This window comes from Dendropsophus ebraccatus, chromosome 11, assembly GCF_027789765.1.
Source record: "Dendropsophus ebraccatus isolate aDenEbr1 chromosome 11, aDenEbr1.pat, whole genome shotgun sequence".
In the NCBI taxonomy this organism is placed as follows: domain Eukaryota; kingdom Metazoa; phylum Chordata; class Amphibia; order Anura; family Hylidae; genus Dendropsophus; species Dendropsophus ebraccatus.
The window spans coordinates 94,490,623-94,518,602 of record NC_091464.1 but is presented as its reverse complement, the minus strand read 5'-3'; the positions used below and the strand labels follow the sequence as shown (position 1 = coordinate 94,518,602).

At 46.4% G+C, this 27,980-nt stretch overlaps 1 protein-coding gene and 1 long non-coding RNA gene across 2 annotated transcripts in view; one reads left to right on the top strand and one right to left on the bottom strand.

The window, feature by feature from the left end:
* Nucleotides 1–21,851, bottom strand: part of TEX55 (testis expressed 55) — a 33,580-nt gene extending 11,729 nt beyond the window's left edge. Inside the window, exons 1-3 of the mRNA XM_069945138.1 lie at nucleotides 21,609–21,851; nucleotides 14,709–14,758; nucleotides 5,118–5,942 (exon numbers count right to left, since the gene is read on the bottom strand). Of these exons, the coding sequence (XP_069801239.1) occupies nucleotides 5,118–5,942; nucleotides 14,709–14,756 (873 nt within the window). The 5' untranslated portion in view covers nucleotides 14,757–14,758; nucleotides 21,609–21,851. The remainder of the gene's footprint in view (nucleotides 1–5,117; nucleotides 5,943–14,708; nucleotides 14,759–21,608) is intronic.
* The window catches only part of LOC138768201 (uncharacterized), an 860,246-nt gene that overhangs the window by 546,221 nt on the left and 286,045 nt on the right, over nucleotides 1–27,980 (top strand). The gene's annotated exons all lie outside the window — the stretch shown is intronic.

Sequence of the window (27,980 nt, the reverse complement as noted above, 5' to 3'; positions counted from 1 at the left end):
CCACTGGGAACATTCTGGATGAAAATCAGATTGTTTCCGGGTCCCCGGGCCATGAAGTGCCGGAGAATGTACAGGAACGGAACATATCAGAGTATAACAAGATCTCTGCTACTGAGCTCAATGAAGTAGAACATACAATTTGGAGACAAAGTTGCATGATGGCGCAGATTCTCACTGAGCTCCATGGTGACTGCCCGCTGCACCAGATCCGGCACTACAATCGCATCAGTACATATGGAGGAGAACCTGAACCATCAGGGTCACAGCGAGTCTGGAGGATGAGGAGGAATACCATTATACCATTAGTTACACCCCTCTGATGTGATTACCGCACCGCGTCCTCCTGCAACTTTACCAATCACATTGCTCACATTGGATTTACAAGAAAGTTTATGTGGAATTTTCTATTGTGATTGCTCGGTGAAAAATTCCAGATTATTCCATCATCTTAAAATATTCACAAACATATGAGGTACAACAGTTCCCCCATATAAAAGCTGCCAGAGGATATGATTTCTTGTTCGTCCTCCTCCCTTAAGATTCAAACACCTACATTTCCCACCCTCAAAACCAAATAAAAAAACATGAAAAAACTATATTTTTAATATCAATTTTTATTATCACAAACATCCAGATAGTTAAAAACACCCATAAAAAGTTGGGGGGGGGGGACCAGGTATTGGAAAAAAACAGGGCACATAGAGGTATTTGCAAGTATATAGTATAAGAAAATAATGTAAAAAATACATACAAAAAAAGGGGGGTCAGATAGGAAAGCTATTAAATTATAAGTATTAAAGGGTCATACACGATTAAGGTATTTGCAATCAGTGCCACATAATCTGTAAAATATATATATATATATATATATATATATATATATATATATATATATATATATACACACACACACCCTCAAAATTATATATACACACACACAACTACCTAAATCAAAATAAAGTGCAAGTGCATAGAGGTAGAAATGTAAAGCATATGGCAGTAATAGTAGGTTCAAAAGATATAAAAGTGCCAATGCAATGAAGTAGGTAATAATTATAAAACAAAGGACAAGTAGATCTAAACCGTAATGCAGCACAGAGAGAATCAGACCCTTATAACCTCCTATTAGCCCACTTCATGTGCTTTGTACCAAACCACAGTCACAAACCCCGTTTACCATGTGCGCCTCGACGCACGTTTCGCTTTGTCAATAGCTTTCCTATCTGACCCCCTTTATTGTATATATTTTTTACATTATTTTCTTATACTATATACTTGCAAATACCTCTATGTGCCCTGTTTTTTCCAATACCTGGTCCCGCCCAACTTTTTATAGGTGTTTTTAACTATCTGGATGTTTGTGATAATAAAAATTGATATTTAAATGATTGTTTTTTCATGTTTTTTTTTTGTTTTGAGGGTGGGAAATGTAGGTGTTTACTACTGTAGTGATGATTTCCACTCTCGGGTACTCTTTTTATTGAGCGGTCATTTTGAAATTTGTAGGTGTATTTACTCCTCCCTTAAGATGTTCAGGATTCTTCTTCTTGGAAAACTGGATAACAACTAATACAGTAACAATTAGAGCTTCAATAGGAGCATCCAGCTCTCCCTGACTACTGAACGTCTACTTATACAGTATAATATATCACAGCCATTCAGGAGTGCAGGAAAGTTAGGAGGCATCCCCTGTAGGGAAGGAAAAGCAATACGGACACCAAAGCAGACCCCTAAACTAATAGACCCCAGACCAGACCCCTAAACTAATAGACCCCAGACCAGACCCCTAAACTAATACACACCCCAGACTAGACCCCTAAACTAATGCAGACCCCAGACCAGACCCCTAAACTAACACAGACCCCAGACCAGACCCCTAAACTAATGCAGACCCCAGACCAGACCCCTAAACTAATACAGACCCCAGACCAGACCCCTAAACTAATAGAGCCCAGACCAGACCCCTAAACTAACACAGACCCCAGATCAGACCCCTAAACAAATACAGAACCCAGTCCCCTAAACTAATACAGACCCCAGACCAGACTCCACAAACTACTACAGACCCCACACCAGACCCCTAAACTAATAGAGCCCCAACCAGACCCCTAAACTAATACAGACCCCAGACCCCTAAACTAATACAGACCCCAGACCAGACCCCTAAACTAACACAGACCCCAGACCAGACCCCTAAACTAAAACAGACCCCAGACCAGACCCCTAAACTAATACAGACCCCAGACCCCTAAACTAATACAGACCCCAGACCCCTAAACTAATACAGACCCCAGACCCCTAAACTAATACAGACCCCAGACCCCTAAACTAATACAGACCCCAGACCAGACCCCTAAACTAATACAGACCCCAGAACCATAAACTAATACAGACCCCTAAACTAATACAGACCCCAGACCAGACCCCTAATCTAATACAGACCCCAGACCCCTAAACTAAAACAGACCCCAGACCAGACCCCTAAACTAATACAGACCCCAGACCAGACCCCTAAACTAATACAGACCCCAGACCCCTAAACTAATACAGATCCCAGACCCCTAAACTAATACAGAGATGGGATGTTTACTAATTTCCCCCCATAATAACGGTGGATCACAATAAAAATGAGGTTTTGGTTGGTGATTAGCGACCGACTACTGCTGTGTATAGTTATTTCTACAGTCGTTGTGTTGTGTACATTGATTATTAGTAATTGTTTTGTACATTGATTATTAGACTGTCACTGTTGTGTGCATTGATTTTATGTCATTGTTGCGTATTGTTATATATATTCAATGATTAGAAAGTCACTGTTGTACAAACTGACTATTAGAGAGTGGTTGTATCATACACTGATTATTAGTCATTGTGTGCACTTATGATATGTTATTGTTGTGTACACTGATTATATACTATATTGCTGTATATACTATATTGCTGTATATACTATATTGCTATTATATACTATATTGCTGTATACACTGATTATACAATATATTGCTGTGTAGATTATATAATATATTGCTGTATACACTGATTATATAATATATTGCTGTGTACACTGATTATATAATATATAGTGTATACTGATTATATAATATATTGCTGTGTAGATTATATAATATATTGCTGTATACACTGATTATACAATATATTGCTGTGTAGATTATATAATATATTGCTGTATACACTGATTATATAATATATTGCTGTGTACACTGATTATATAATATATAGTGTATACTGATTATATAATATATTGCTGTGTAGATTATATAATATATTGCTGTATACACTGATTATACAATATATTGCTGTGTAGATTATATAATATATTGCTGTATACACTGATTATATAATATATTGCCGTGTACACTGATTATATAATATATTGCTGTGTACACTGATTATATAATATCACTGACAGTGGAGTGTCACTGTGGCAATACATGGCTACATGCTATACGCTGTATTCTTCTTGGACAGTGTGAGCACTAACACCCAACTCAATGGAAAAGGTTTTTCATCCATTCCCATGGTTTACAGATATTAGAGAGTCATTTCTGCACACACTGGATCATTAGAGAGTCATTGCTGCACACACTGGATCATTAGAGAGTCATTACTGCACACACTGGATCTTTAGAGAGTCATTGCTGCACACACTGGATCATTAGAGAGTCATTTCTGCACACACTGGATCATTAGAGAGTCATTGCTGCACACACTGGATCATTAGAGAGTCATTTCTGCACACACTGGATCATTAGAGAGTCATTGCTGCACACACTGGATCATTAGAGAGTCATTGCTGCACACACTGGATCATTAGAGAGTCATTGCTGTACACACTGATAATTAGAGTCATTGCTGCACACACTGGATCATTAGAGAGTCATTGCTGCACACACTGGATCATTAGAGAGTCATTGCTGCACACACTGGATCATTAGAGAGTCATTGCTGTACACACTGATAATTAGAGAGTCATTGCTGCACACACTGATCATTAGAGAGTCGTTGCTGCGCACACTGGATCATTAGAGAGTCATTGCTGAACAAACTGAGCATTAGAAAGTCATTGCTGCACACACTGATCATTAGAGAGTCATTGCTGCACAAACTGGATCATTAGAGAGTCATTACTGCACATGATTATTAGAGAGTCATTGCTGCACACACTGATCATTAGAGAGTCATTGCTGCACACACTGATCATTAAAGAGTCATTACTGCACATGATTATTAGAGAGTCATTGCTGCACACACTGATCATTAAAGAGTCATTACTGCACATGATTATTAGAGAGTCATTGCTGCACACACTGATCATTAAAGAGTCATTACTGCACATGATTATTAGAGAGTCATTGCTGCACACACTAATCATTAGATAGTCATTGCTGCCCACACTTGATCATTAGAGAGTCATTGCTGCACACACTGATCATTAGAGAGTCGTTGCTGCGCACACTGGATCATTAGAGAGTCATTGCTGAACAAACTGAGCATTAGAAAGTCATTGCTGCACACACTGGATCATTAGAGAGTCATTGCTGCACAAACTGGATCATTAGAGAGTCATTACTGCACATGATTATTAGAGTCATTCCTGCACACACTGATCATTAGAGAGTCATTGCTGCACACACTGATCATTAAAGAGTCATTACTGCACATGATTATTAGAGAGTCATTGCTGCACACACTGATCATTAAAGAGTCATTACTGCACATGATTATTAGAGAGTCATTGCTGCACACACTAATCATTAGATAGTCATTGCTGCCCACACTTGATCATTAGAGAGTCATTGCTGCACACACTGATCATTAGAGAGTCATTGCTGCACACACTGATCATTAGAGAGTCATTCCTGCACACACTGATCATTAGAGAGTCATTGCTGCACACACTGATCATTAAAGAGTCATTACTGCACATGATTATTAGAGAGTCATTGCTGCACACACTGATCATTAAAGAGTCATTACTGCACATGATTATTAGAGAGTCATTGCTGCACACACTGATCATTAGAGAGTCATTGCTGCTGGAGATATTGGGGACCACTGATTTCACACTGATAACAGTCTTGATGGAGTCTACTTACTCCCTGTGCGGGGGGCTGCAGCGGTCTTGCAGTGATGGTCTCCTGGTCAGTGACACCATCTTTGATGCTCTCTGGTAGATGAGTCCTCTGATTCTCAGCAGACTGTTCAGTTTCTCCTTCAATGGTTTCATCCATCTTGGTGTTTTCGGGGGAATGTGTTCTTTCAGTGTTCTCAGTACTTGCACCAGCTTGTGTTGTTTCCTTCTCAGTAGGGTCATCAGCACTGTCTCTACCTACGGTATCTGTAGACTTTAATGCTTCATCTCCAACTAATTCTCCAGCAGAATTTATGACTGCGCCATCTTTGGAGCTATCAGTGGATTGTATTGGGTTGGTGTTCAACGTAGACTCGGCTTGACCATCATCTGTCCCAGTGGTGGGCTCTGAAGTTTTATCACCCAGATCCGTGGCTTCAAGGTTTGGCTCATGCGCTGATCTCAATTGGACCCCAGGTTCTTTTTCGAGATGAAGAGTTCCTTCTGAAGAATCTGCCATTAGTACAGTCTTTCTGTTGCCATGACTAAACATATCGGTGTTGCCATCTGGCAAGATTCCTAGATTTACGGTGTCTTCCACCTGAGCTTCATCCATGGACGTGTTCTTGGAGAGAGGTGGTGATCTTCTTACTTCTTGATTCAATGATTCTTCTCCATCAGTTCTGAAGGACAAGTCACCATGTTCCTCAGAGGCAACTACAAGGTTCTCCTCCTGAGCTGCCTCTTCTCCCAATTTAAGATGAACCCCTGGAGGATGTGATGGTGGTAAAGGTTCAGAGGGTGAACTCGGAGTTGTGCCATAATCTTTACTTTCAGTATTTAGAGCTTCCTGACGTAAACAGAAAGAAATCAGATAGAAGGAATAACCCAACTCTATGTACTCTATACAACTGTGACTTATCTACACATAGTACCATATCACATACAGGGTTCAAAAGTGGAGTAGCTGTTCCTGGAGCCTAAGGACCCCCATTATCAATGGTGGACCCATAAAACCAAGCCAACTGATGCTGGTTAGACTGGGGTGCCTAAGGACCCCCATTATTAATGGTGGACCCATGAAACCAAGCCAACTGATGCTGGTTAGATTGGGGATAATAGCTACATGTAATAGCTATGTGTAACAGCTATGTGTAATAGCGATGACGGCTAACAATTGAATAAACTGTTATACATCACCTCTTCACGTTCTTCTTTCCTCCGCTCGTTTCCTGGAGCTGCCACCCTGCAGCTTCTGAGCCCGTCTCTGAGCTGACAGGCTGCTCAGCCAATCACTAACCAGGACCACCACGGGCAGTGATTGTCTGAGCAGCCTGTCAGCTCAGAGACGGGCTCAGAAGCTGAAGGGCGGCAGCTCCAGGAATCGAACCAAGGAAGGAAAGAAGAACACTGGGAGCTGTCGGCCGCGCATCGTTATTACATGTAGCGCGGTTGTCGGACAATAATTTTGGCTTTGGACCAAAATGCGCGATCAGCCGATGTCTCTATTACACAAAGAGATAATCATCTGAATTGGCCTGATAACCAGCAGACTATCGCTCCGTTTCATAGGGCCCTAAGGGAGAGCTAGTAAGTGCAATATAAGAAACAAGCCTGAGTCATCGCATGTGGGCCAGCAAGGGTCCTATGAGAAAAAGCAATTCTTAAAGATTAACGATCGCAAACAAGATAGTTTATCATTAACCTGAAATTGTTCACCATATTACACAGAACGACGGTCGCCAGTTACATTAGTTACTACAATCGTTTACTCCATCTGATCCCAGCAAATGAAGGAACGAATGTGAAATTACAGCGAATTATTAGTGAACGAATGCGGAATTACAGCGAATTATTAGTAAACGAATGCGGAATTACAGTGAACGATTAGTGAACAAACCCGGAATTACAGTGAATTAGTGAACGAATGCGGAATTACAGCGAATTATTAGTGAACGAATGCGGAATTACAGCGAATTATTAGTGAACGAATGCGGAATTACAGCGAATTATTAGTGAACAAATGCGGAATTACAGCGAACGATTAGTGAACAAACCCGGAATTACAGTGGATTATTAGTGAACGAATGTGGAATTACAGTGAACGGTTAGTGAACGAATGCGGAATTACAGTGAACGATTAGTGAACGAATGCGGAATTACAGCAAATTATTAGTGAACGAATGCGGAATTACAGTGAACAATTAGTGAACGAATGCGGAATTACAGTGAACGATTAGTGAACGAATGCGGAATTACAGTGAATTATTAGTAAACAAATGCGGAATTACAGCAAATTATTAGTGATTGAATGCGGAATTACAGTGAACGATTAGTGAATGAATGCGGAATTACAGCGAACGATTAGTGAACGAATGCGGAATTACAGTGAATTATTAGTGAACGAATGCGGAATTACAGTGAATTATTAGTGAACGAATGCGGAATTACAGTGAATTATTAGTGAACGAATGCGGAATTACAATGAATTATTAGTGAACGAATGCGGAATTACAGTGAACGATTAGTGAACGAATGCGGAATTACAGTGAATTATTAGTGAACGAATGCGGAATTACAGTGAACGATTAGTGAACAAACCCGGAATTACCGCGAACCCAATGATTTTGGTGTCAGCACCAAACGAACGATGAACGATTCCTCATTGGTTATTTGATTGTTGCTGCATTTACAAGAAAAGATTATGGTTTCAATTAGAGCTATATAACGATAATTCACACGATAATAGTAAGGTGTAATAGGGCCCTTGGTCCTCCTAGTTGCCAATGGCCCGCTGTACCCTCAGGGCTCCTATAGCAGCACATACAGGGGGGAAGGAGCCATGTTCATCACTGCTTGGGCCTTTTGACTGATGTCTCTTAATAAAAATGTGGTGGTCCAGCTTACCCTCAGGGGCCCCATTAGGCTAGCCACAAAACATCATGAATGATAAATATACATATACATACGAATAAAAGAGAGCAAAGATCAACATGGGCCCCTCATGGGCATAAAGTTACACCCCCAGAATAGAAGGAGCTGTGTATGTTTCCTTCTGTACCGCTTTCCCCTAAACTACGCCTCCCCCCCCACCCCCATCTGTACACCCCCCTTAGTGTCAGGACTGATGGAATAACGTGCACTATGTGTGTCCAGTCACAAGTGGGCTGCCAGGGCGGCCGCCCCATCTCTTTTTCTGACAATTGAAGGAAATTTCTTCTTTTCGCTGAGAAGTAAAGCCGGAGAAGAACTTGTCCAGACTTTAAGGAGTTGTGGCTGCAGGGACGGCCGCGATCTGCTGCTATGCTGCACATTCTTAAATAGCTTGTGTCTACTTTAGGAGGATGCAGCAGAATCGCCCTGGTCGCAGCTATTTTAATCCAGGAGACAAAAGGCCGACACTGCTCATCGCTGCCGAACGCCTGTATAAGCGAGGCCGCCCGGCTCCTGGTCCTAGGCGGGTGTGAAGAGAAGACGGGCGACTTATCTCTGCAGACTAGAGGGAGCGGGTATCACCACCACAGCTTTGCAGGATGCGGCCACAAGACAAGAGCGCATTCATTACCGCTTACTACCACAGCAAAGAGGGCAATCAATCACATAGAAGGTGGACTTAAAGGGGTACTCCAGCAAAAAATCTTTTCTTACAAATCAACTACTTTCAGAAAGTTATTTGTAATTTACTTCTATTTAAAAATATCCAGTCTTCCAGTACTTATCAGCTGCTGTATGTCCTGCAGGAAGTGGTGTATTCTCTCCAGTCTTACACAGTGCTCTTTGCTGCCACCTCTGTCCATGTCAGGAACTGTCCAGAGCAGCAGCAAATCCCCATAGAAAACCTCTCCTGCTCTGGACAGTTCCTGACATGGACAGAGGTGGCAGCAGAGAGCACTGTGTCAGACTGGAGAGAATACACCACTTCCTGCAGGGCATACAGCAGCTGATAAGTACTGGAAGACTGGAGATTTTTTAATAGACGTAATGTACAAATCTTTGGCCCTTTCTGGCACCAGAAGAATTTTTTTTTTGCTGAACAACCCCTTTAAGGGGGCAAATTTTTATCCAGTATTGGTAGAGGTCTGTGGTATAGCGTCCTCGTCTTATCTGACGATCTTATCTCTTTAAGGGATAAATTAACAACTAAATAATCTGATTTTCAATTTCCGCCATTTTTATTTTCACCTCATCATGAAGACAAAGTGTGTGCGCTGCGGAGTGATTTAGTGCAGTAATTCCCCTGCCTGGTGTATGGGCCTATAGCAGGCTGGGGGTGGAGGGGTTAATGCCTGTGAGTACACTCGGATCCATAACTTAGCGGACGCCGCTTGTAATCCTAAATCTCTCTGACTTCTGCCATACGGATTTATGATCCGCTCCGGCTATTTTCTATTATGTGTGAGGCAGAGCTCCAAGTGCTGGGCCTGCACTTTCAGGTTAACTCTGTCAACCCAGGAAAAACTCATCTGGAGTTATACGTCGCCAGCTGCCAGCCGGGGGGGATCACCCCGAAAGCGTCAAAACTCAGATACCCCAAATCTTCTTATATACTCATTAAAGGGGTTGTTCACCAATTTTTGTCTTTCAAATCAACTGGTGCCAGAAAGTTATATAGATTTGTAATTTACTTCTATTAAAAAAGCTCCAGTCTTCCAGTACTTATCAGCTGCTGTATGCCCTGCAGGAAGTGGTGTATTCTCTCCAGTCTGACACAGTGCTCTCTGCTGCCACCTCGGTCCATGTCAGGAACTGTCCAGAGCAGGAGAGGTTTTCTATGGGGATTTGCTGCTGCTCTGGACAGTTCCTGACATGGACCAGAGGTGGCAGCAGAGAGCACTGTGTCAGACTGGAAAGAATACATCACTTCCTGCAGGACATACAGCAGCTGATATGTACTGGAAGACTGGGGATTTTTTAATAGACGTAAATTACAAATCTCTGGCACTTGTTGATTTGTAAGAATTTTTTTTTTGTAAGCTACCCCTATAAGAGAACCTATCACCTATCTATCCACTGTCCCTAATGTGTCTCTTTAAGTGTCCCTTAATCTCACAATAAAGATACAAACTGCTTAATTATTAATTAATAATTATTTACATCTAATTAGGGGGAAAAATTTTTAATTTTCATCCACGATTGTTTCACTTTAAGAAAGAAAGAAAGAGGCAGTAAAAGCCATCCTGCCGGTCTGTACACGCTGGGACTGACCATATGAGGCAATAAAAGTGCTCCCTCTGCTGTTCTATAAAGAGGGTCTCAGAGGCTACTGTTGGGTGGTGTCCCTCTCAGCTATGCATGACTGATGGACTCAAAGACATTCTGCCCACTTGACACTGTAAGAGGAGGAGCATCTTATAACCTGTTAAGAAATGTTGGGAGTAGTGGTTACCTGAGCCCACACATCCGGACGTCCCAGACAGACACCTGTAGAGAAGATCATTAGCACCAGCAGCCGTCATAGTTTTCTTATCCACCATCTCCAGACACAGGCGGCCCCTCCATTACACCTCCTGTCTCTGCCCGCACCATCTCCAGACACAGGCGGCCCCTCCATTACACCTCCTGTCTCTGCCCGCACCATCTCCAGACACAGGCGGCCCCTCCATTACACCTCCTGTCTCTGCCCGCACCATCTCCAGACACAGGCGGCCCCTCCATTACACCTCCTGTCTCTGCCCGCACCATCTCCAGACACAGGCGGCCCCTCCATTACACCTCCTGTCTCTGCCCGCACCATCTCCAGACACAGGCGGCCCCTCCATTACACCTCCTGTCTCTGCCCGCACCATCTCCAGACACAGGCGGCCCCTCCATTACACCTCCTGTCTCTGCCCGCACCATCTCCAGACACAGGCGGCCCCTCCATTACACCTCCTGTCTCTGCCCGCACCATCTCCAGACACAGGCGGCCCCTCCATTACACCTTCTGTCTCTGCCCGCACCATCTCCAGACACAGGCGGCCCCTCCATTACACCTCCTGTCTCTGCCCGCACCATCTCCAGACACAGGCGGCCCCTCCATTACACCTCCTGTCTCTGCCCGCACCATCTCCAGACACAGGCGGCCCCTCCATTACACCTCCTGTCTCTGCCCGCACCATCTCCAGACACAGGCGGCCCCTCCATTACACCTCCTGTCTCTGCCCGCACCATCTCCAGACACAGGCGGCCCCTCCATTACACCTCCTGTCTCTGCCCGCACCATCTCCAGACACAGGCGGCCCCTCCATTACACCTCCTGTCTCTGCCCACACCATCTCCAGACACAGGCGGCCCCTCAATTACTCCTGTCTCTGCCTGCACCCTCTCCAGACACAGGCGTCCCCTCCATTACTCCTCCTGTCTCTGCCCGCACCATCTCCAGACACAGGGGGCCCCTCCATTACACCTCCTGTCTCTGCCCACACCATCTCCAGACACAGGCGGCCCCTCAATTACTCCTGTCTCTGCCCGCACCATCTCCAAACACAGGCGTCCCCTCCATTACTCCTCCTGTCTCTGCCCGCACCATCTCCAAACACAGGCGTCCCCTCCATTACTCCTCCTGTCTCTGCCCGCACCATCTCCAAACACAGGCGTCCCCTCCATTACTCCTCCTGTCTCTGCCCGCACCATCTCCAGACACAGGCATCCCCTCCATTACTCCTCCTGTCTCTGCCCCCTCCATCTCCAGACACAGGCGGCTCCACCGTTACACCCCCTGTCTCTGCCCGCACCATCTCCAGACACAGGCGGCCCCTCAATTACTCCTGTCTCTGCCCGCACCATCTCCAGACACCTCCTGTCTCTGCCCGCACCATCTCCAGACACAGGCGTCCCCTCCATTACTCCTCCTGTCTCTGCCCGCACCATCTCCAGACACAGGCGTCCCCTCCATTATTCCTCCTGTCTCTGCCCCCTCCATCTCCAGACACAGGCGTCCCCTCCATTACTCCTCCTGTCACTGCCCCCCCATCACCAGACACAGGCGGCCCCTCCATTACACCTCCTGTCTCTGCCCGCACCATCCCCAGACACAGGCGGCCCCTCCATTACACCTCCTGTCTCTGCCCCTCCATCTCCAGACACAGGCGTCCCCTCCATTACTCCTCCTGTCTCTGCCCACACCATCCCCAGACACAGGCGTCCCCTCCATTACACCTCCTGTCTCTGCCCGCACCATCTCCAGGCACAGGCGGCCCCTCCATTACACCTCCTGTCTCTGCTCCCATCATCTCCAGACACAGGCGGCCCCTCCATTACACCTCCTGTCTCTGCCCGCACATCTCCAGACACAGGCGGCCCCTCCATTAAACCTCCTGTCTCTGCCCACACATCTGCAGACACAGTGGCCCCTCCATTACACCTCCTGTCACTGCCCACATATCTCCAGACACAGGCGGCCCCTCCATTACACCTCCTGTCTCTGCCCGCACCATCTCCAGACACAGGCGGCCCCTCAATTACTCCTGTCTCTGCCCGCACCATCTCCAGACACCTCCTGTCTCTGCCCGCACCATCTCCAGACACAGGCAGCCCCTCCATTACACCTCCTGTCTCTGCTCCCCCATCTCCAGACACAGGCGTCCCCTCCATTACACCTCCTGTCTCTGCCCGCACCATCTCCAGACACAGGCGGCCCCTCCATTACACCTCCTGTCTCTGCCCGCACCATCTCCAGACACAGGCGGCCCCTCCATTACACCTCCTGTCTCTGGCCGCACCATCTCCAGACACAGGCGGCCCCTCCATTACACCTCCTGTCTCTGCCCGCACATCTCCAGACACAGGCAGCCCCTCCATTACACCTCCTGTCTCTGCCCGCACCATCTCCAGACACAGGCGGCCCCTCCATTACACCTCCTGTCTCTGCCCGCACCATCTCCAGACACAGGCGGCCCCTCCATTACACCTCCTGTCTCTGCCCGCACATCTCCAGACACAGGCAGCCCCTCCATTACACCTCCTGTCTCTGCCCGCACCATCTCCAGACACAGGCGGCCCCTCCATTACACCTCCTGTCTCTGCCCGCACCATCTCCAGACACAGGCGGCCCCTCCATTACACCTCCTGTCTCTGGCCGCACCATCTCCAGACACAGACGGCCCCCTCCATTACACCTTCTGTCTCTGCCCGCACCATCTCCAGACACAGGCGGCCCCTCCATTACACCTCCTGTCTCTGCCCCCACCATCTCCAGACACAGGCGGCCCCTCCATTACACCTCCTGTCTCTGCCCGCACCATCTCCAGACACAGGCGGCTCCACCGTTACACCCCCTGTCTCTGCTCCCCCATCTCCAGACACAGGCGGCCCCTCCATTACTCCTTCTGTCTCTGCCCATTACAAGCTCTCAGCAGATGATAGTTTGGTGCCAGGACGTCCATTAGGTGTCCTTACATTACAACCTACCAGTGTGCAGGATCTACAGGTCCAGCTGATACATCTGTGCTGCAGGACACCATACGGGACCTCATCCTGTATCCAGGATAGAGGTACCAAACTGTATCTCATCCTGTATCTAGGCTAGAGGTACCAAACTGTATCTCATCCTGTATCCAGGCTAGAGGTACCAAACTGTATCTCATCCTGTATCCAGGCTAGAGGTACCAAACTGTATCTCATCCTGTATCCAGGCTAGAGGTACCAAACTGTATCTCATCCTGTATCCAGGCTAGAGGTACCAAACTGTATCTCATCCTGTATCTAGGCTAGAGGTACCAAACTGTATCTCATCCTGTATCCAGGCTAGAGGTACCAAACTGTATCTCATCCTGTATCCAGGCTAGAGGTACCAAACTGTATCTCTTCCTGTATCCAGGCTAGAGGTACCACACTGTATCGAGGTGTCAACAGGGTCCTACAGCCTCTGCACAATTCTACAGTTTTCTCCAATAAATTTTACCTTTGCTCTAAAATTGGAATCACTTAAATACATAATCATCACATCACACATGTATAATCATTACATCATAAATACATCATTACATCACACGTGTATCACCATTACATCACACATGTATTATTATCATTACATCACACACATGTATCATCATCACATCATAAATACATTACACATGTATCACCATTACATCACACATGTATCATCATCATTACATCACACATGTATCATCATCATCATCATCATTACATCACACGTGTATCACCATTACATCACACATGTATCATCACATCATAAATACATCATTACATCACACATGTATCATCATTACATCACACATACATGACCACCCCATTCCAACAACTCCTTTGCTGTGCATTCATTTTCAGTGCACATGGCTACCAGTGCGGCTCCAGTAGAGGTTGGCCCAGCTTTCCCAGCCACCTGAATGACAGGCCCCTATAGGGAGCTGTAATCATCTAATCTGTTCAGCTCTGCAGCAATGACCCCCCCCCCCACCACTCCAGCAGCGAGCCAGGCTTACTGTTCAGGAATAGGGGCAAAATGGATGGCAACCCAACCCCAACAGTCCCAAAAGGAGAAGCCAGGCTTATACTATAACTCCACTCAGAGCTGCATTCACAATTCTGCTCCCTGGTCATCAGCCCCATCCGCACACCCAGCCTGCACTGCTGCATGGCACTGACCCCTGCATGTAATGCACCTCCAGCAACTCACAGTTTTCGGAGAGGGGTATTCAGGAAGGGGCTTCTCAGGGACGTCCATGTCTATAAGAGAAAAAGAACAAAGAAATGTATAAGGTTATAAAGGTAACATGAGCATGGCGATATATACTACACTATGTATAATATAACAGCTCCATTCATACCACTTACTCCTATAGTCTGATGGATACTCATTAGTATTAGTATAGGGGTCTGGTCTGGGGTCTGTATTAGATTAGGGGTCTGGTTTGGGGTCTGTATTAGTTTAGGGGTCTGGTCTGGGATCTGTAGTAGTTTAGGGGTCTGGTCTGGGATCTGTAGTAGTTTAGGGGTCTGGGCTGGGGTCTGTATTAGTTTAGGGGTCTGGTCTGGGCTCTGTATTAAACACCTATAAACCCATCCGATATGCATATGAAAAAAGATATGAAATTCATTGGTACAAAAAAACTTTATTGAAAAGTATCGCAAAAATAACAAACATTAATAAAAACAAGGACCCGGGAGGTGGGAGACCATACATGAGGACAGGTATATGTTTTAAAATTAAAGTGCAAGTGCATATCCTAAATACTCATAATTTAGCTAAAAGCAGCCCAGTTGTAAGTATATTGTAAAGTGCAAATACTAGAATATATCCAAAAACACAGGCTGCATAGCTCAATAAACTAAGGTATAAGCAGGTGCACATAAACAAGGTTACCCGGGGATACAGTTCTCAAAGCCTCAGGCCTCCCACCTCACACTCCTTTTTTTTTTACACATTGCACCTTTTTCACTGAGCACTTGCACTTTATTTTGGCATGTTCACTTTTCACTACAATCAAATATTGGATTCACTCTTATTTATTATGTCTACAGCACTGCATCACCTTATTTAGATTAGGAATTGTGTTGTCATGGATACCATGTCGGTTTGTATATGTTATATATATTTCATGTTGTCTGTACATGTATTTGTTATACCAGCCCACACTCTTGCCCTTTCTTAAGATGGCGTCCGCATCGGGTGCGGCCTAGTGCGCATGTCCGGCCGGCGGGCGGGCGGATCACATGATTAGAATCGGATCTGGCGTAGGGTGCTTTGCGCCTCGCGTCACTTCCGGTTCGTCGCGCGGCCCACTGCTGGCACTGGCGTCCGCACGAATGACCGCCATGTAACACGATGCAGGTGAGACTAACATGGCCATCCAATGGGCTATTAGGGCGCACTATATAACATCCTCTGGGTCTCCCCCTCATCACTCCCTGAAGAAGCCAATAGCGAAACGACGTTGGAGGAGTGTGAGGTGGGAGGCCTGAGGCTTTGGGAACTGTATCCCCGGGTAACCTTGTTTATGTGCACCTGCTTAGGCTAGGTTCACACTGCGTTTTCAGCATCCGTTTAACGCATCCGTTTTTTGCAAAAAACGCATGAAAAACGGATTGCAAAAAACGGATTCATTTGTGTGCATCCGTTTTTCCATTGACTTCCATTATAAAAAAAAACCGATCCGTTTTTTTTGGCGGACCAAAACGGACCAAAAAACGTTGCTGACCCTATTTTTCTGGACGTTAAAAAAAACGGATCCGTTAAACGGATGCTGAAAACGCAGTGTGAACCTAGCCTTATACCTTAGTTTATTGAGCTATGCAGCCTGTGCTTTTGGATATATTCTAGTATTTGCACTTTACAATATACTTACAACTGGGCTGCTTTTAGCTAAATTATGAGTATTTAGGATATGCACTTGCACTTTAATTTTAAAACATATACCTGTCCTCATGTATGGTCTCCCCCCTCCCGGGTCCTTGTTTTTATTAATGTTTTTGTTTTTCCTTGTCCTTGTTATTTTTGCGATACTTTTCAATAAAGTTTTTTTGTACCAATAAATTTCATATCTTTTTTCATATGCATATCGGATGGGTTTATAGGTGTTCAGTTCATTCTTTGTACCATTCATTAAATCCCCCCCTGTTTCTTTTTCTGGGGTATAGGACGTTTATTATAGAATCCAGAATCTATAGGTGTTTTCTGGGCTCTGTTTTAGTTTAGGGGTCTGGTCTGGGGTCTGTATTAGTTTAGGGGTCTGGTCTGGGGTCTGTATTAGTTTAGGGGTCTGGGGTCTGTATTAGTTTAGGGGTCTGGTCTGGGCTCTGTATTAGTTTAGGGGTCTGGTCTGGGCTCTGTATTAGTTTAGGGGTCTGGTCTGGGGTTTGTATTAGTTGAGGGGTCTGGTCTGGGGTCTGTATTAGTTTAGGGGTCTGGTCTGGGGTCTGTATTAGTTTAGGGGTCTAGTCTGGGCTCTGTATTAGTTGAGGGGTCTGGTCTGGAGTCTGTATTAGTTTAGGGGTCTGGTCTGGGCTCTGTATTAGTTTAGGGGTCTGGTCTGGGCTCTGTATTAGTTTAGGGGTCTGGTCTGGGCTCTGTATTAGTTTAGGGGTCTGGTCTGGGCTCTGTATTAGTTTAGGGGTCTGGTCCGGGCTCTGTATTAGTTTAGGGGTCTGGTCTGGGGTCTGTATTAGTATATGGGTCTGGTCTGGTATCTGTATTAGTTTAGGGGTCTAGTCTGGGGTTTGTATTAGTTTAGGGGTCTGGTCTGGGGTCTGTATTAGTTTAGGGGTCTGGTCTGGGCTCTGTATTAGTTTAGGGGTCTGGGGTCTGTATTAGTATATGGGTCTGGTCTGGTATCTGTATTAGTTTAGGGGTCTGGTCTGGTGTCTGTATTAGTTTAGGGGTCTGGTCTGGGGTCTGTATTAGTTTAGGGGTCTGGTCTGGGTTCTGTATTAGTTTAGGGGTCTGGTCTGGGATCTGTATTAGATTAGGGGTTTGGTCTGGGGTCTGTATTAGTTTAGGGGTCTGGTCTGGGGTCTGTATTAGTTTAGGGGTCTGGTATGGGGTCAGTATTAGATTAGGGGTCTGGTCTGGGGTCTGTATTAGTTTAGGGGTCTGGGCTGGGGTCTGTTTTAGTTTAGGGGTCTATTCTGGGCTCTGTATTAGTTTAGGGGTCTGGTCTGGGGTCTGTATTAGTTTAGGGGTCTATTCTGGGCTCTGTATTAGTTTAGGGGTCTGGTCTGGGGTCTGTATTAGTTTAGGGGTCTGGTCTGGGGTCTGTATTAGTTTAGGGGTCTGGTCTGGGGTCTGTATTAGTTTAGGGGTCTGGTCTGCATTAGATTAGGGGTCTGTTCTGGGGTCTGTATTAGTTAGGGGTCTGGGGTCTGTATTAGTTTAGGGGTGTGGTCTGGAATCTGTATTAGCTTAGGGGTCTGGTCTGTGGTCTGTATTAGATTAATGGTCTGGTCAGGGCTCTGTATTAGTTTAGGGGTCTGGTCTGGGCTCTGTATTAGTTTAGGGGTGTGGTCTGGGGTCTGTATTAGTTTAGGGGTTTAGTCTGGGGTCTGTATTAGATTAGGGGTCTGGTCTGGGGTCTGTATTAGTTTAGGGGTCTGGTCTGGGGTCTGTATTAGTTTAGGGGTCTGGTCTGCATTAGATTAGGGGTCTATTCTGGGCTCTATTAGTTTAGGGGTCTGGTCTGGGGTCTGTATTAGTTTAGGGGTCTGGTCTGGGGTCTGTATTAGTTTAGGGGTCTGTATTAGTTTAGGGGTCTAGTGTGCAGTCTGTATTAGTTTAGGGGTCTGGTCTGCGGTCTGTATTAGTTTAGGGGTCTGGTCTGCGGTCTGTATTAGTTTAGGGGTCTGTTCTGGGGTCTGTATTAGTTTAGGGGTCTATTCTGGGCTCTGTATTAGTTTAGGGGTCTGGTCTGGGGTCTGTATTAGTTTAGGGGTCTGGTCTGGGGTCTGTATTAGTTTAGGGGTCTGGTCTGGGGTCTGTATTAGTTTAGGGGTCTGGTCTGGGGTCTGTATTAGTTTAGGGGTCTGGTCTGGGGTCTGTATTAGTTTAGGGGTCTGTATTAGTTTAGGGGTCTAGTGTGCAGTCTATTAGTTTAGGGGTCTGGTCTGGGGTTTGTATTAGATTAGGAGTCTGTTCTGGGGTCTGTATTAGTTAGGGTTCTGGGGTCTGTATTAGCTTAGGGGTCTGGTCTGGGCTCTGTATTAGTTTAGAGGTGTGGTCTGGGGTCTGTATTAGTTTAGGGGTTTAGTCTGGGGTCTGTATTAGATTAGGGATCTGGTCTGGGGTCTGTATTAGATTAGGGGTCTGGTCTGGGCTCTGTATTAGTTTAGGGGTCTGGTCTGGGCTCTGTATTAGTTTAGGGGTCTGGTCTGGGCTCTGTATTAGTTTAGGGGTCTGGTCTGGGCTCTGTATTAGTTTAGGGGTCTGGTCTGGGCTCTGTATTAGTTTAGGGGTCTGGTCTGGGCTCTGTATTAGTTTAGGGGTCTGGTCTGGGCTCTGTATTAGTTTAGGGGTCTGGGGTCTGTATTGGTATATGGGTCTGGCATGGTATCTGTATTAGTTTAGGGGTCTGGTCTGGTGTCTGTATTAGTTTAGGGGTCTGGTCTGGGGTTTGTATTAGTTTAGGGGTCTGGTCTGGGGTTTGTATTAGTTGAGGGATCTGGTCTGGGATCTGTATTAGTTTAGGGGTCTGGTCTGGGCTCTGTATTAGTTTAGGGGTCTAGTCTGGGCTCTGTATTAGTTGAGGGGTCTAGTCTGGGCTCTGTATTAGTTGAGGGGTCTGGTCTGGGCTCTGTATTAGTTGAGGGGTCTGGTCTGGGCTCTGTATTAGTTTAGGGGTCTGGTCTGGGCTCTGTATTAGTTTAGGGGTCTGGTCTGGGCTCTGTATTAGTTTAGGGGTCTGGTCTGGGGTCTGTATTAGTATATGGGTCTGGTCTGGTATCTGTATTAGTTTAGGGGTCTGGTCTTTGGTCTGTATTAGTTTAGGGGTCTAGTCTGGGGTCTGTATTAGTTTAGGGGTCTGGGGTCTGTATTAGTATATGGGTCTGGTCTGGTATCTGTATTAGTTTAGGGGTCTGGTCTGGTGTCTGTATTAGTTTAGGGGTCTGGTCTGGGGTCTGTATTAGTTTAGGGGTCTGGTCTGGGGTCTGTATTAGTTTAGGGGTCTGGGGTCTGTATTAGTATATGGGTCTGGTCTGGTATCTGTATTAGTTTAGGGGTCTGGTCTGGTGTCTGTATTAGTTTAGGGGTCTGGTCTGGGGTCTGTATTAGATTAGGGGTCTGGTCTGGAATCTGTATTAGATTAGGTGTCTGGTCTGGGGTCTGTATTAGTTTAGGGGTCTGGTCTGGGGTCTGTATTAGTTTAGGGGTCTGGTCTGGGTTCTGTATTAGTTTAGGGGTCTGGTCTGGGTTCTGTATTAGTTTAGGGGTCTGGTCTGGGATCTGTATTAGATTAGGGGTTTGGTCTGGGGTCTGTATTAGTATTTGGGTCTGGTCTGGGGTCTGTATTAGATTAGGGGTCTGGTCTGGAATCTGTATTAGATTAGGGGTCTGGTCTGGGGTCTGTATTAGTTTAGGGGTCTGGTCTGGGTTCTGTATTAGTTTAGGGGTCTGGTCTGGGTTCTGTATTAGTTTAGGGGTCTGGTCTGGGATCTGTATTAGATTAGGGGTTTGGTCTGGGGTCTGTATTAGTTTAGGGGTCTGGTCTGGGTTCTGTATTAGTTTAGGGGTCTGGTCTGGGATCTGTATTAGATTAGGGGTTTGGTCTGGGGTCTGTATTAGTATTTGGGTCTGGTCTGGGGTCTGTATTAGTATTTGGGTCTGGTCTGTGGTCTGTATTAGTATTTGGGTCTGGTCTGGGGTCTGTATTAGTTTAGGGGTCTGGTCTGGGGTCAGTATTAGATTAGGGGTCTGGTCTGGGGTCAGTATTAGATTAGGGGTCTGGTCTGGGGTCTGTATTAGTTTAGGGGTCTGGGCTGGGGTCTGTTTTAGTTTAGGGGTCTATTCTGGGCTCTGTATTAGTTTAGGGGTCTGGTCTGGGGTCTGTATTAGTTTAGGGGTCTGGTCTGGGGTCTGTATTAGTTTAGGGGTCTGGTCTGGGCTCTGTATTAGTTTAGGGGTCTGGTCTGGGGTCTGTATTAGTTTAGGGGTCTGGTCTGGGGTCTGTATTAGTTTAGGGGTCTGGTCTGGGGTCTGTATTAGATTAGGGGTCTGGTCTGTGCTCTGTATTAGATTAGGGGTCTGGTCTGGGCTCTGTATTAGTTTAGGGGTCTGGTCTGGGGTCTCTATTAGATTAGGGGTCTGGTCTGGGCTCTGTATTAGATTAGTGGTCTGGTCTGGGGTCTGTATTAGTTTAGGGGTCTGGTCTGGGGTCTGTATTAGTTTAGGGGTCTGGTCTGTGCTCTGTATTAGATTAGGGGTCTGGTCTGGGCTCTGTATTAGTTTAGGGGTCTGGTCTGGGGTCTCTATTAGATTAGGGGTCTGGTCTGGGGTCTCTATTAGATTAGGGGTCTGGTCTGGGCTCTGTATTAGATTAGGGGTCTGGTCTGGGCTCTGTATTAGTTTAGGGGTCTGGTCTGGGCTCTGTATTAGATTAGGGGTCTGGTCTGGGGTCTCTATTAGATTAGGGGTCTGGTCTGGGGTCTCTATTAGATTAGGGGTCTGGTCTGTGCTCTGTGTAAGTTTAGGGGTCTGGTCTGGGGTCTGTATTAGTTTAGGGGTCTGGTCTGGGGTCTGTATTAGTTTAGGGGTCTGGTCTGTGCTCTGTGTAAGTTTAGGGGTCTGGTCTGGTGATTACAGTGTTGCAGGCTGGTGGAGGGATCATACAGTAACATTCCCCAGGTGTCATCTGTGACAAGTTGCCATGTTTATGCCCACACACTGCCATCTTATTACACAGGTAATGAGCCCCTATACAGGCATCCATGTTTCCCATCTACATTCAGCACAGATCAGCTGATCACTGCGGACCCCACCATACCCGGCCACCTGTCCACACCATGACAAGTAGAATGTAACCAGAGAGGCCTCGGCAGTGGTGCAGCTTCCAGTCCCAGCATGCTCTGCTACCCGCTGACAGGCACATACCTGCACCCCGGACGGCAGCGTACTGTCAGGCTCCAGGTGAGCGTCCGGTCTAGAATTGTCCTTAAGTGGCCGCCGTAATGCAGACGCTAAGCTCATCTCCATGGTGACGCCTCCTAGTAAAAAGGCGCTGCTCGATCACGTGAGTTTCGTCGCCATAACAACAGACTCACGCCTCCTATGCAACTGAGCGCTCTCTCCCAGATTTGTCCACTTGCGGCTTCCGTAGTCTGAACGCCGAGCTGCTCTCCATGACGACTGCGAGGCGATCCCTTGGTAACGCTCAGTCGTCATGACAACGGGCTGACTCTTGCTCTTTCGGCTTTTTAAGTGGAATTCGCTTACTTTTAAGCAATGCAATGCAATAGCGATCTTCTATGTTTCTTTCACTGGCGGGCGAAAGCCCTGTTCACACATAGCGGGTACCACGCTCTCTCTATAATAAACCCCTTAGGTTATAATGTAGGGTGAGCGCTGGGGTCTGTTCATTGTTTAGAGCACAGGTGTTAAACTCATGGCCCTTAACCCTTTGAGGACCAGGCCCAAAATGACCCAGTGGACCGCGCAAATTTTGATCGTAGTGTTTCCGTTTTTCCCTCCTCCCCTTCTAAGAGCTCTAGCACTCTCAGTTTTCTATCTACAGGCCATGTAAGTGCTTGTTTGTTACAGGAATAGTTGTACTTTGTAATGGCGTCTTTCATTTTACCATAACATGTATGACGGAACCCCAAATATATTATTTATGAAGATATAAATTGGTGAAATCGCAAAAAAGAATGCAATATGGTAACGTTTGGGGGGTTCCTGTGTCTACGTAATGCACTATATGGTAACAGCGACATGATACTATTATTCTATAGGTCAGTCCGAACACAACCATATGCAGGTTACACAGATTCTCTAATGTTATATATGTATTTTTTTTTTAAATGAAATCCTTTTTTTTGGCAATTAATTATAAATAAAATGGGACTATTGTGACGCTTATAACGGTTTTATTTTTTCACCTACGGGGCTGTATGGGGTGTCATTTTTTCCGCCATGATCTCTAGTTTTTATTAATACCATATTTGTGAAGATCGGACGTTTTGATCACTTTTTATTGATTTTTTTATATATATAATGTAACATAAAATCGGTAATCCGCGCACTTTTTTCCCTCTTTCCGTGTACGCCGTTCGCCGTTCGCAATGACGCTTGTTATATTTTAATAGATCGGACAATTACGCACGCTACGGTATATTATATGTTTATCTATTTATTTATTTTTATATGTTTTATTTATATAATGGGAAAGGGGGGTGATTTCAACTTTTATTGGGGGAGGGGTTTTGGGGTAGTGTGTTAGTGTTTTTAACTTTTTTTTTTTTACACTTTTGAAGTCCCTTTGGGGGACTTTTACATTCACTACTTGGATTTATACACTGATGAATGCTATGCCATAGGCATAGCATTGATCAGTGTTATCGGCGATCTGCTCATTGAGCCTGCCTGTGCAGGCTCAGTGACCAGAGCGCCGATCGGACCGCAGGGAGGCAGGTGAGAGACCTCCGGCGGCCCGTTTTACCGATCGGGACCCCCGCAGTCACACTGCGGGGGTCCCGATCGGTAAGTGACAGGGGACTCCCCCTGTCACTTACACTTAAACGCCGCGGTCGCGCCGCGATCGCGGCGTTTAAGGAGTTAATGACACGCGGCAGCGCGATCGCTGCAGCGTGTCATTACCGGTGAGGTCCCGGCTGCTGATTGCAGCCGGCCCCCACCTGCTATGAAGCGCGCTCCGCTCCGGAGCGTGCTTCATAGCGTGAGAAACACCCAGGGCGTACAGTTACGCCCTAGGTCGTCTGGGGACAGACTTCCATGGCGTAACTATACGCCCTGGGTCGTCTAAGGGTTAAGGTGTTGCAAAACTACATTTCCCATCATACCAATAGTTTGACAGTCCTGATTTAGAGGCACAGCGCCATACTTTCATGGTGGCTGTGTCTGGTAGTGCAGCTCAGTCCTATACAATACAATGTGAGTGAGCTGTAGTACCGAGCACGGCCACTAGCTGATGTCTGGCACTATGTCTAATCAAAGAAAGAGCCACAGTACTAGTCAGAGCCTCAGCCCCTTCAGTCAGCTGATCCAGGGGGTTGATGGCCAGTCCTATATCTTTAGCTGAAACAACTCCATAAAGAGAGATCTCCTGAAAGAGGTAAAAACCTTGACACCCCACCTACTCTGCTCTACCTGAGGATGCTGCCTGCTGCCATGTCCAGGAGAGGAGGAAATGGGGAAAGGTGAGTAGCTGGATGTCCAGTATAAGCTCTATAAACAAATGTTTTGTCTGGGGTCTGTATACAGAGGGATCTGGTCTGGGGTCTGTATACAGTGGGGTCTGGTCTGGGGTCTGTATACAGAGGCAGGGCCGGCGTCAGCACCCGGCTAACTAGGGCAAATGCCGGGGCCCACAGCTCCTCTAGGGGCCCACTCCCGTGTGTTACTACATTTTTTTGTTAGTAAAACAGAAAAAAAAGTGTAGTAACAAAGGGGACTGGGCCCCTAGAGGCCGCATGTGACAGTTAGGGGCCACGCCGATACATACTGGGGCCCCCGGGCACCTGTCTTCCATCACAAATCTTCCCTACAGCCGAGTAGGAAAGGACCTTTGAGTGTGTAGGACCTTTGATGATGTCACGGGTCATGTGATCGGACACCTGACCTGATAGAGGGCAGCACGGTAGGCTCTGCAAACTAAGTGTTCTGTATGTGCTGGTTTCTAGTTGTTTTGTGTATAGAGCTCCTGCTGTAATATATATATATATATATATATATATATATATATTACAGCAGGATATATATATATGTTACAGCAGGACCTCTATACACAAAACAACTAGATATCTGTATCTATCTATGTATCTATCTATCTCCTATCTATCTATCTATCTATCATCTATCTATCTCCTATCTATCTATCTATCTATCTATCTATCTATCTATCTATCTCCTATCTATCTATCTATCTATCTATCTATCTATCTATCTATCTATCTATCTATCTTCTATCTCTCTCTGTCTCTATCATATAAACATGGTGAGACCCCTAGTTCTCCTATATACAGGTCCTGCAGTGATGTTCAGTGTGTATGTATATATATATATATATATATATATATATATATATATACACACTGTATATCACTGCAGGACCTGTATATAGGAGAACTAGGGGTCTCACCATGTTTATATATATATATATATATATATATATATATATATATATATATATAATCATGCTGGTGCTGCTAGTTCTCCTGTATACAGCTCCTGCTCTGTGTGTGTGTGCGCTTGTATATATACACATACACACACACACACACAGCAGGAGCTGCATGCAGGAGAGATCAGGAGATACAGGAGGAGAAAGATATGCAGCAGCCGCATGTTTCTTTTGCTGCATATCTTTCTCCTCCTGTATCTCCATGATTTGCTCCTCAAAGGGGCCCGCCGAGGCTCTGTCGCCCAAGGGCCCACAAAAAGCTGGAGCCGGCCCTGTACAGAGGGGTCTGGTCTGGGGTCTGTATACAGAGGGGTCTGGTCTGGGGTCTGTATACAGAGGGGTCTGATCTGGGGTCTGTATACAGTGGGGTCTGGTCTGGGGTCTGTATACAGTGGGGTCTGTATACAGAGGGGTCTGGTCTGGGGTCTGTATACAGAGGGGTCTGGTCTGGGATCTGTATACAGAGGGGTCTGGTCTGGGGTCTGTATACAGAGGGGTCTGGTCTGGTTCTGTATACCGTGGGGTCTGGGTCTGTATACAGTGGGGTCTGGGGTCTGTATACAGAGGGGTCTGGTCTGGGGTCTGTATACAGTGGGGTCTGGGGTCTGTATACAGAGGGGTCTGGTCTGGGGTCTGTATACAGAGGGGTCTGGGGTCTGTATACAGAGGGGTCTGGGGTCTGTATACAGTGGGGTCTGGGGTCTGTATACAGAGGGGTCTGGGTCTGTATACAGTGGGGTCTGGGGTCTGTATACAGTGGGGTCTGGTCTGGGATCTGTATACAATGGGGTCTGGGGTCTGTATACAGAGGGGTCCGGTCTGGGGTCTGTATACAGAGGGGTCTGGTCTGGGGTCTGTATACAGAGGGGTCTGGTCTGGGATCTGTATACATAGGGGTCTTGTCTGGGGTCTGTATACAGTGGGGTCTGGTCTGGGGTCTGTATACAGTGGGGTCTGGTCTGGGGTCTGTAGAAAGAGGGGTCTGGTCTGGGATCTGTATACAGAGGGGTCTGGTCTTGGATCTGTATACAGAGGGGTCTGGATGCAGAGGGGTCTGGTCTGGGTCTGTATACAGTGGGGTCTGGGGTCTGTATACAGAGGGGTCTGGTCTGGAATCTGTATACAGAGGGGTCTGGTCTGGGGTCTGTATACAGTGGGGTCTGGGGTCTGTATACAGAGGGGTCTGGTCTGGGGTCTGTAGACAGAGGGGTCTGGTCTGGGATCTGTATACAGAGGGGTCTGGATGCAGAGGGGTCTGGTCTGGGTCTGTATACAGTGGGGTCTGGGGTCTGTATACAGAGGGGTCTGGTCTGGAATCTGTATACAGAGGGGTCTGGTCTGGGGTCTGTATACAGTGGGGTCTGGGGTCTGTATACAGAGGGGTCTGGTCTGGGGACTGTATACAGAGGGGTCTGGTCTGGGGTCTGTATGCGGAGGGGTCTGCTCTGGGATCTCTATACACTGGGTTTTGGTGTCTGTATACAGAGGGGTCTGGTCTGGGGTCTGTATACAGAGGAATCTGATCTGGGCTTTGTGTACAGGAGGGTCTGGTCTGGGATCTGTATACAGAGGGGTCTGGTTTGGGGTCTGTATACAGTGGGGTCTGTATGCAGAAGGGTCTGGTCTAGGTCTGTATACAGTGGGGTCTGGTCTGGGATCTGTATACAGAGGGGTCTGGTCTGGGGTCTGTATACAGGGGTCTGGTCTGGGGTCTGTATACAGTGGGGTCTGGTCTGGGGTCTGTATACAGTGGGGTCTGGGGTGTGTATACAGAGGGGTCTGGTCTGGGGTCTGTATACAGTGGGACCTGGTCTGAGATCTTTATACAGGGGATCTGGTCTGAGGTCTGTATACAGTGGGGTCTGAGATCTGTATACAGAGGGGCCTGGTCTGGGATCTGTATACATTGGGGTCTGAGATCTGTATACAGAGGGGCCTGGTCTGGGATCTGTATACAGAGGGGCCTGGTCTGGCATCTGTATACAGTTGGGTCTGGAATCTGTATACAGCGGGGCCTGGTCTGGGGTCTGTTAACAATGGGGTCTGGACTGGGATCTGAATATAGTGAGGTCTGGTCTAGGGGGCTATATAAATGGGCGGGGCCTAAAGAAAAGATCGGTCATTGCGCTTTAATTACGCCACTTTTTGTTTCCTTCTTTCTGTCCCTTTTGGAAAGTTGTCAGATTAATGGTGTTATAGTAGATGTAATAACGTAGCCGAATCCTTCTCGACACATTTCACGGATGTCTAAGGTTTCTTTGATTTGCAATAAATTTATGAAAATGTCAGAATTGCGTCACGTTTTCCGTTGCAGACTTTGTTTTTCTCAGCGATTGCCGCACATGGAGAGAGTGCAGTGTCCACATATGTCTGACCAGTCACTGACCGGAGAATACTGCCTGTAAAGTGTCGCCCTGTCTGTGTCTTTTAGTTGCTGCATCTGTTATACGGGCCGTGTTCCAGCACCATATGAGCTCATTACATGGATGGCGCCATCGCTGATTGGTCGGTACAGACCGCGTTTCTTTCATTACCCTTTCATTTGGTGCTTCGTCCCGCTAATGTCACTAATTGTAATGAGAATTTCCGGGGCCGGCTGCTGCTGATCAGTGTAATGAAGACGCATTAGTTAATGGCACAGATCATCCTGCTCAGATTACCGTGCCGCTGATCCCTGCCGCCTCCGGACTATACACGCTCCGTACCCTCCCGAGCCATTAATGCCCACTCCGGAGCGGTCAGAGCCAAGGTCTCTGGATCAGTGGGACCAGCAGATTTCAAGCACATTTGGATTAGTGAAATATTATTACTGACACTCAGATAGATGAGGTTCAGTGTTGTGTAATCTTTAGTCCTAGAGTCGTCCTTTGCTGTCGGGAAAGCTGGGTGATGGCCAATATTTGATGCTATAATAGCTTCTCCAGGGGTTGTCACTCAACTTTTCCAGAATTCTGAATGCAATGTAATGTAATGCAGTACAGTAGTACTCTTACTCTTGAATTAATGTCTAACTGGTTAGGGATATCTGTTTCTGGGAAAGTAACCATCAACGTATCTACCGTTTTGTAATGCGGACGTTGCTGATACCATTGTGTTCATGGCCTTTG